At 47.3% G+C, this 10,275-nt stretch overlaps 1 protein-coding gene across 8 annotated transcripts in view; it reads left to right on the top strand.

Moving 5' to 3' along the window:
- The first annotated feature begins 4,102 nt into the window (after positions 1-4,102).
- NF1 (neurofibromin 1) overlaps positions 4,103-10,275 on the top strand; it is a 303,335-nt gene continuing 297,162 nt past the window's right edge. For all 8 annotated transcript variants that reach the window (XM_070061093.2, XM_002718937.6, XM_051825442.3 and 5 more), the window contains exon 1: positions 4,103-4,569. In XM_070061093.2, the coding sequence (XP_069917194.1) occupies positions 4,510-4,569 (60 nt within the window). In that variant the 5' untranslated portion in view covers positions 4,103-4,509. The remainder of the gene's footprint in view (positions 4,570-10,275) is intronic.

The following is a 10,275-nucleotide window of genomic DNA, read 5'->3' as shown; positions in this document are numbered from 1 at the left end:
TGTGTGTGTTTGCTAGGTCTTTGAAATTTTTATCTTATTTATTTGAAAGGCAGAGTTACAGAGAGAGAAGGAGATACACACACACACACACACACACACAGATCTTCCATCTGCTAGTTCACTTCCCAAATGGCCACAACAGCCAGGGCTGGGCCAGGCCAAAACCAGGAACCTGGAACTCCATCCAGGTGTCCCATGTGGGTGACAGGGGCCCAAGGACTTGGGCCATCTTCCACTGCTTTCCAAGGCACATAAGCAGGGTTCTAGATTGGAAGTGAAGCAGCCAGGGCTCAAACTGGTGCTCATATGGGATACTTATCAGGCAGGTGGCTTAACATGCCACAGCACACCATGGGCGCCCAGGCCATGTCTTTGTGCTCCTTCAGGATATAGTGTCTTTCTTCCCTTAGCAGGGTTATATTGTGACTTGACCTTAATTATTGGTCTGGATGGCTGGTGAAAAGGTGCAGGTAGATTCTGAGTGGGGTGTGTGTTGTTTTGCAAGGTAGATATACTTCTTGAGGAGAGAGGCAGTTTTACAAACCCAGAGCATTTAAGGTAATGTGAGATTTTAAGGGTTTCAAGGTTATCAACCTAGATACCCCATCGTGAGTGTGCAGGCTCCACTTCTTCCCACCTCTGGCAATGACCTTGGCATAGCAGCTCACCAGGACTGTGAACCCTTTTGGAGTTCTGCCCTTGTAATTCAAGTGGTGGGCTTGATTCTCAGCTTTTTCTGATTTGTACCCCCTTCCCCTTATGTGTTGCTGCAGAGATACTCTTGTGTCCATCCTTAGCCTTTAATTGATGATTTATCACCTTCGATCTTTCATAATCTTTCTCCAAATCATAGATTTACTCCAGCAATAGCTTTCCAGACCATTGTGCTTAAATTGCCATTTCCCCCATATTTGAAAATGTGTGCTAGATTGCAACTGCCAGTGCGTTCTTCCACTGGTGCTACATCCTATCCACCCCATCCCCGGCACTGCTGAGCATTTTAACATTGCACTGCTACAGCATGCCAACGCCTGTCAGGACATCACCTGGAGGCCTCACTGCCAGCTGGCTAGGGGTGATTCAGCTCCACTGGATCAGATCACATTCATGGAACTTTAATGCCCTGGATAAACATTGTGCAGGAGTGAAAGGACTAGGATTGTGCAGAAAAAGAAGTTGAAGTAAATGATTAAATGCAGTCACAGCCAAAGCCTCACCTAATCAGTCCCCCGGGAACTGATCAGTTAAGGAAACTCTGGAGCTGGGAAAGCCCTTCTGAGTTGTGATAGCCTGCAGCCTGCCTCTCCTAGTCCGTGCAGGTTCTCCTGGGGAGTGATGTGACCTGATGTGAGGCAGGTATGCCTTCAGCTGAGGGCAATTCCTGAAAAGGGGTTCAGCTGAGAAGTGTTGGCTACAAACACTCCCAGCAGCTGGAGAAATGAGCACCTTGGTCCAGAAAGAACTCTGTACTCCTTGGGATTTTAGGGTGGTATGTTGTGCTTGTGGAGATGGAGGCAGAGTGTGTAGAGGGAATGCTGCAGGGATGTCTTTTTGGAATTCTTGTTTATTTATTTGAGAGGGAGGGAGGAAGAGAGAGTGAGTGAGCAAGCTCCCATCTGCTGGTCCACTTCACAGCCAGGGGGCTGGCTGCGCTAAAGCCAGGAGATTGGAACTCAATCCAGGTTTTGTATTTGGGTGGCAGGGACCCAACTGCTTGAGTCATCACCTGCTGCCTCCTAAGGTGTGTATTGGCAGGAAGCTGGAGTCAGGAGCAAGATCCTGGAATCAAACCCAGACTCTATACAGAATGTGGGTGTCCTAACTGCATCTTAACCAGCAGGCCAAATGCCCACCCTTGGAATAAGATTCTTGGAGAAAAAACTGGCAGAAATTGTTGCCTGACTAAAAAATGGAAGACAAATAAGAAAGATACATTTAACTATACCAAACACTAATAGTTCCCTGATTATTCTTGTGTTGGACAGAATAGGAAAGTTAGGTTACAAACCTAACTCCATTCTCTGTAGTCCATGCCTCTTTATTAGACTAGAGCTAGTCAAATTGTTCCATGGGCTAAATTCAGACAACAGACATATTTTGTTTGGCTACCCAGCATTTTAAAAAATGTGAATTGGCTGCCACAACATAAAATTGAAAGAGTTCATACTTGAGTTCAGATCTCCAGCTTCTGAGTGATGAGATGCAGCAACACTGGGTCAGCATCCCCCACGGCAGTAGTTGATGGGAACTGAGTGGCTGCTGCCTTCTTAAAGGGAGAGGGAGGATGTGATCCTTCAGTCACTAATACCTGTTTGTGTTATCTTCTTTGGCATGGCTTAGAAATCTTGCCACACCATGCACTGCCTAACAAAGTATATGGTACACGTAAACATTTAACCCTGGTTCAGCAGCATCAAATGAATTTCACTGGAGAAGGGGTTGGAGTGAGGTCTAGTCTTCCAACTGTTACGAGGGGCTTGGTACTCAGGGGAGGCAACAAGACAGGAAGTACAGAGTCAGGGGAGTTAACCAGGTGCTGGCAGGCACCTCCGTAAAGGAAGAGTAGAGGTCAAGGCCTGCAGTTCAGGTGTCTGACCTCAGAGTTAGAGAGCAACAGGGAATCATGGGAGAAACATGTCAGGGAGCAAAGGGACACGCTGGGATGGATGTTATGCCAATGTGGGTGAGGGAGCTAGGGTCAGGCAGCTCTGGCTAGTGTGTGGAACAGACAGCAGGCATACACAGGCAGAGAGCCTGGCAACAAGGAAGTAACTAGGGACTTTCACAGGAAGTCTGGGGAAAGGAAAGGAAGATCATGAGCGTGGTAGGGCTCCTAGAATGTTACGAGCACGAGTGAGGGCTTCCCAAGGGGTCCTGGCTGGGGGAGACCTCATTTAATATCGATTCTTGTCAGCACTGTCATCACCGCTGACATCACCTAAAAGAGATCAGTCAATATCCATGTTGCAGCCTTAAAGAAGGGGGCCAAAGAAACACCCAAACTCTGGTCTTTTGTTCTAGTAGTGGAATGAAGCATTAATTTAATATGTATTTTGGACAGTCACCAACAGAGATTGGAAACTTTTCTCTTGCATCTCTCTCTTTCTCTCTCTCTCTGTGTCTGTGTCCATGAGCTATTGCCTTCTGAGTTTTCTGTGCTAAAATTACATTTCCAGTTTGGCTCTGCTTAATACCCAGTGAGAACCTTTCTGTGAGGCCTAACCAGCTGAGCAGGGTATGCTCAGAGCATGCGAGCTCATTTTAACTTTAGCCTCAGTCGAATGTATTGAGAAAGATAAATTTACAAATAACTCATTCTAAAGTCCAGTGTCAGATATAGATAAACCAGCCACTGCCTCCAGACGCAATCTTCTTCCTGGAAAACCGGCACCGTCCACTCCACACCAAACTGCTGGGGCCTGGGGAAGGGCGGGGATAATGGTACCCATCGAAACACCTCGTGGAGAGGGATGTGGTGAATTCATAACGAAAGCAAGGCCCTTCAAGGCCTGTGGAGGGTGCTGAACCTCGAGTTCTTCTGTAACAGTGTGCCAAAGCGTCTCCCGCTCGGGTGCCTATCAGTTAGTTCAGCAGAGAGTGTTAGGGCTGGGACTCCCGAGTCTTTGATTGTTTTGGGGTCTGCCATTGAGCTTTAAGCGACCTTAAAAAAAAAAATCACTGACTCTTTCTTAACCTTCCCTTTTCCTGTTTGTCAGCAATCGACAGAAACTACGAAGGCCCTGGAAGCCCGCGGCCGCGCGCCGTGTGTTTCTGTCGGAGCGGAGAGCGGCGCGCTGGCAGAGACTCCAGCCCCAGGGCGCCCTCACTTCCAACCCCGGGAGCAATCCAAACCCCGCGGCCGGCGGGGGACGGGGAGCCCGGGGAGGCGGTGGGGACGGGAGCGGATGCTCCGGGGCCGGCTCCGACTCTCCGAGCCGGAACCCAGCGCGGGTCTAGGTGAGCCCCGCGGCGTTGAGGGACGCGCGCCTCCCGGCCCCGAGGAGTTAGGTGACGTCACCTCCAGAAGGGCTCGCTTTTTCATTAATGAAACCGGCCAGCGCGCGCGCATGCGCTGCAGGCCCCTTCCCTCTCGCTTCCCCCTCCCCTTTCCCAGCCGCGCTCTCAATCTCTAGCTCGCTCGCTCTCCCTCTCCCCGAGCCGTGGAAAGGATCCCACTTCCGGTGGGGTGTCATGGCGGCGTCTCGGACTGTGATGGCTGTGGGGAGACGGCGCTAGTGGGGAGAGCGACCAAGAGACCCCCCTCCCCTCCCCGGGCCCCCCTTCCCCCGCCCCCTCCCCCCTGCCTCTTCGCCAACGCCCCCTTCCCCTCTCCCCTTCCCGGCTGGGCGCAGAGCCCCCATCCCCACCCCCGTGGGAACGCTCGGAGCCTGCACTCCTCAGACCCTTTGGTCGCCTCTTCCCTCACCTCAGCCCCCGCTCCCCGCCCTCTTCCCGGCCCTGGGCGCCGGCCGACCGGTCCCTCCGCCGCCCCCCGGCCGCGGGGAGGACATGGCCGCGCACAGGCCGGTGGAATGGGTCCAGGCCGTGGTCAGCCGCTTCGACGAGCAGGTAACGGGCCCGTGGCGGGCGGGAGGTGGGAGCCAAGTGGGGGTGGGGACGGAGTGGGTGAGGGGAGGAAGGAGCGGCCGCCTCCCCCGCGGCTGCCTGGGGCTCTGGAGGAAAGGAAAGGGGAGAAGGGGGACCGTGGGGGTGGCCGCGGCGGGAGGCGCGAGGAGGGAGGGCACGGCCGGGAGCTGGGGCGCCCCTTCCCTCCTAAATCGGGGGGTGGGGCCTTATCCCCAGCCAGCCCTCCGACCCTCCATCCCCTTTATCCCAGCCCTTCCGCTTGCTAATGGGGATGAGTGACCTGGGGGCGCTCTCAGGGGCGCTCCATCTGGATTTAATCATACCCCCATACTTTTTTTTTTTTTTTTTTGGTTTTGTTTTGTTTTTGAACGGAGGTGGGTAACGTTTAGGGGTTCCCTCTTGCTCTTCCCTCGGTGAGCCGCCTCATCGGGGGTAAGGGCCTGTCTTGTGTACCCCGTCTAGAACGATAACATCCCGCCCCTCCCCCAGTGTCTTCAGCTTCCTCTCCGGGAGGGGGAAGAGTAGAAGAAAGCAGGGAAAGCTCAGGTTTTCTTACTTTCTGCCCCCGACAGCCCCAAGTGCACACACACACACTCTGCACAGCTTCTTCATGCCGCCCCCCACGGGCGTCCCCCCAAGCCCCCGCGACGCGGGACTGCCGTTCGTGCCGCCGTTTGCAGTGGGCTCCCGAGTTCTGAAATACTTTGCCCCCTTTTCCTTCCTTGATCCTTGCAGCTCTCCCGCTCTGCGCCTTCTTCTTGCAGAGCATTGCTTTCTGGAGTGAGGCTCTTGAGGAGTTAGGGGAGAAGGGAAGGCAAAGTGGGGAGCTGACCGGACACACTGACAACAGCGAGCAAAGACCGCCGGGATGTGGTCCAGGACTGCGATTCTGCTAGTGTTTTGTTGTTGTTTTTGATTCTGGCCTCTGGGTTGACAGAACTTTGGTTGAGAATATTTGAGATTGGGGGGGGGGGTGAGTTTCATAGCTTGGGAGGTAACTTTATATTTCCTGAGTTTCACACCAAAATCCTATGGTTTATCGGAGTGAAGGCACACATGCCTTTTGTCAATGGGAATTGGATTAACTTGGTGTTGCTGTGGGTGGTTGGAGATGGTTGCAAGGGATGCTTTTGCAGCTTCAGTTCTACCGTGGGCTTCCTGTGCTGAGGGAGTTGTTTGAATCGCTGTGTTTTGTTCACTGGATATAATCATGAACATGATGAGGAGATCTCAGGGTGGAGGACGGCCTTGTTGCATTAGATCCAGACACACTTCCTTGCAGGACTTACAGCTTTTCCGGTTTACCTGGAAGATATCTGGGGACAGGCAGAGGAAGTAGAGAAGAAGCTACATAGATAAAATAAAATTGCAAAGCCCTCGGAGACTGGAAAGAGTTGTTTCATCCATTCTCTGCTTCCAGACCAAAAGGCGTTTCCACCCGCTATACCGCTGGTCCATCTGATGAATGTTGCTTCCTGTCATAGATTACATTACTGATAGAGTGCTGGATTTCAAACTTGATAGAAAGGCTGTCTATGCAATTAAAAAAAAAAAAGAATTTAAAAGGCACTGAGAAGAATTCCGAAACAGAACCTGTCCATAGCATACTATGAATGCAAGAATTTGAGGGATTCACTCCATAGTTACTCACTCTCAGTATTTAAAAAATAAGAAAAGTTTTTTCCTGATTTCTTACCTGTTGATCTGTGTGCACATTTACCATATAACAAAAAGGTAGTTCCCTAGATTTTAAGAGGAGTGATTTTGAGTATATGCCCAGTAATGTAAGAAAATGTTTCTCCTCCTGTCCCCATTGTTAAAAGACCTCATAGGCCTTGTCATTTGTTTTGTGATGTATATTATAAAAATCAAACTCACCACCACCTGTTAAAAATTGAGGATGTAAGTTTTTAAAACAGCATTCTCTGCATTTCTGTATTGTAGTTTTGAGAAAGATACATAGGATAAGTTATTCCTTTTTTTTTTTTTTCTTAGAAGGGTAAAGCCCACTGGCTTTGAGATGCAGAAGTGTGTTCAGTGTTGAACATAAGTTACTTCTACTGGCTGATGTATTTGAGCAGTACTAGATGTTTAACTTAGAGTTCATGCTCGGGTTGGATGCTTTCAGTGAGGAAACAGGCACAGAGAGGTGCAGTGACATGGTACACCTACAGCTTGAGCCTCAGGATGAGAACTGTTGAATGTTTTGTGAGTATGTTTTAATAATCCATTAAATACAGTTAGAAGAAGGCATATCTATCTAAAGATGGCAACTGTTGATGATTGAATTGATGTTTGGGTTGGAGTTCTAATATTTTCGCTGATTAAAACTTTCCATTGCTGATGACAGGTGCTGTAGACCTTGTTAAAGAAGTGGTATTTCCAGCTTGACATTTTGAGCCCAAATCCTTGTTTCCAAGTAGATTAAAATAAAATGTAATTTGCTGATGTTGCTCCTAAACATAATATCAATGGCCAAATGATTGTTACCAGTTTTAAATGTAATCATCTTGATTAGGGAAATAGCAATTACAAAGCCAGAAAGCTGAATGTATCTGTTACATTTTCTGTCTCTCTTTGACCTGCCTTTGTGGTGTTACATAGTAAATTTCTCAATTGGAACTGGCACAGTTTAGATGTGTAGCTTTTAATTGTTGCTCATTAGCCTGGTTTCTTAAAAAACTGGAAGCTTCTTAGTTGTTTCAGCTAGCTCTTGTGCCCCCCCCCCCAAATCTTTTTAGGACTGTATTTCTGAAAGGGAAAAGGAAAAAAAAAAGCAGTTACTTAAAGTTTAAAAAATATTGAAAAAGGCATCCCCAAATGACTTGTCAATATGTGTTCATAAAGCATTTACATGTTCCATATCTAGTCAAGTGAAAACAGTATATGAAAGATTTTAAAGAACATGTTACAGAATGAACCAATTATTTATAATGGCAGATTGGTTGTTATTATATATTGAGTGCAAATCAGAGTGTCCTTTGCGGTATAAAATTCACAGTAAGAAATGATTGGTAGGTGTCTTTGAAGTTACAAACCACATGCTAATTGACCGACTAGATGGATTTGTAAAACTTGGAAGACAGATTTTTTTTTTAAGAGAAATCTCCTTGCTTCATTCTTAAATACTAGTCTGTAGTCTTTATAAGGCCATATAAGTTAAAAGTAATTACTATATTTATGGTAGGTGATATTTTATGGTGAGAAATACTGCACATTCTTTATTCTGGAGTTCATCTTTCAAGATTTCTTCATTTGAAAGGCAGAGTAACGGAGTAGAACATGATGGTAGGGGTTGGAGCAGGGCGGGGATTGGTGGTGGTGGTGGTGGTGGAGTGGAAATCTAAATGCCTGCAACAGCTGGGGTTTTTGGCAAGGCCTATGCCAGGATCCAGGAACTCTTATCTAGGTCTCTCATGTGGGTGACAGGAACCCAAGCACCAGGCCACCATCTGCTACCTCCCAAACTCAAAAGCAGGAAGCTAGATCTGAAGCAGAGGCAGGACTGAATCCCAGGCACCCTGAAGGTATCCGGAACTGTAGCTTCAGCCCCTGCTGCTCAGTGCCTGCCCTGTGGAAGCTGTTCTTTTAAACAGTTTCTTCCAGGGCGGGTGCTCTGGTGCAGCAGGTTAAAGCCCTGGCCCGAAGTGCTGGCATCCCATATGGGCACCGGTTCAAGTCCTGGCTGTTCCTCTTCTGATCCAGCTCTCTGCTGTGGCCTGGGAAAGCAGTGGAAGATGGCCCAAATCCTTGGGCCCCTGCACCCACGTGGGAGCCCCGGAAGATTCTCCTGGCTCCTGGCTTCGGATTGACGCAGCTCCAGCCATTGTGGCCATCTGGGGAGTAAAACCAGTGGATGAAAGACTCTCTCTCTGTCTCTACCTCCCTCTGTAACTCTGTCTTTGAAGTAAATAAAATAAATCTTAAAAAAAAAAAAAACAATTTCTTCCTGCTAGTCCTCAGTTCTTAGCATCCTCTCATTCCTCCTACCTTATCTGGGATCTGTCTTTGTGAGTTTCTTCCTTTTCACCTTCAAATTTACTTAGATTTCCTTTCACTTGGAAAGCAAACATTTACTTGGTCCTGCAGCTTTCTCTTTATGGACCAATCATTTTCTTTCCTTGCCAGATACCTGCTGCCTCTATTGTTTGTCCACCCATTTCCTTTATAACTCTGAAAAGTGGCTTCTGTTCCCCACCCCCCTTGCTGCTTTCTTGAAAGAGATTCCAACTGGCGAAATACAGTGGTCTTTGCTCTGCTGTGATGCCACTGTGGTACTCTACCCTCAGAACCTGGTCTCTAGTTCCCAAGACACAATACTTTCTGGTGTGTGCACTGGAGATGTTCTCATAGACCTTTGAGCAGATGTGCTTTCTGTATCAGAGTGTGCTGCCCGTCGCTGATGGGGGTTTCTAAACGCGGACCTGAGTTTTGTTCTGCCACACGCTACTGTGTTTTTATGCTTTACCTTAGCTCCTTTACAGATCCTAGATTTCTTCATTTGTTGAAAAAGAAAATCTTTAAGTTTCTTCTAAGTTTACATGTTCAGTGTTTTAAGCATTTTTTTTTTATCTCTGTGACACAACAGCCTATTGGGAGCAGATCCCATTTAATTTACCAAAATTTTCTCATCCGTTTGCACCGATTTTTCAGGTAGGTTACTTAGTGTTTTCTGTCTATAGCATGCTTTTATTACTGCTTCTTGGCCTTTGTTTATGTCCGTCCTTATCAGAATGCTTTAATTCCTCCTTTGTGCTTTTTGACTTCCTGTCCAGATCAAATTTCATTTTTTATTTCTGTGAAATCTTTTTATACTAAACTGGCTGCTATCTTCTTGGTGTCCTTGGAATTTTGCAGAGCCACACTGTAAGAATTCTCTACTTAGGATGAGCAGTGTATGAAGAAGCATGTGTCTTGCATGTGTGTTCCCTAGGTGTCAGCTGTTCCTCTTTGGGAGGTGTGAGTATAAGATAAGGCACAGAAGGTATAGGAAGGCTCTTTTTTTTTTTTTTTTTTTTTTTTTAACAAAAGGAAATAAAAGGAAAATAGTGTTCTATAGAAGGAATAGAAGGAGAGGTTTGTGGTCAGCTTAAACCGTTAAAAGGCTTAGAATCAATACCGAGGTAGAATATGGGCATCTGTTATTCGCAGAGGATTGACTTGTGTTTATAAAAGCATTGGCTTGTTTCATCTGACATCTTTTAGAATACCCTATTTTCTTGGGGGCGGGGAGGGATAGATGAGGCAGCTTGTTTTGACCTTGAAAAATAGACAAGGTGTTTTACCTTGTAGTAACTGAACTGTGTGTAAACTTTCAGCAACTTGTAAATGTCTCTATCGCACTTACATGGCAGTCTTCAGTAAACAGAGTCTTCTTGGAGCTTTTGCTGAAGGGATTTTTAACATTTTTGAATGTATAAAATACTTGGTACTGGAAACACCCTCACGAGAGTGTCTGAAAGTGTAAGCAATGGACTGCATGTTGACCACTTCAATTGTGATGTACCTGTGATATATAGTATAACTGAGAGTGGTTTTTTTTTTTTTTTTTTTTTTTTTTTTTTTTTTTTTTTTTTTTTACAGGCAGAGTGGACAGTGAGAGAGAGAGACAGAGAGAAAGGTCTTCCTTTGCCATTGGTTCACCCTCCAATGGCCTCCGCGGCCGGCGCGCTGCGGCCGGCGCACCGC

This window comes from Oryctolagus cuniculus, chromosome 17 (assembly GCF_051225735.1).
Source record: "Oryctolagus cuniculus isolate XC-2025 breed Fujian yellow rabbit chromosome 17, ASM5122573v1, whole genome shotgun sequence".
NCBI classification, from domain to species: Eukaryota; Metazoa; Chordata; class Mammalia; order Lagomorpha; family Leporidae; genus Oryctolagus; species Oryctolagus cuniculus.
This window is presented reverse-complemented; position numbering and strand designations above follow the sequence as displayed.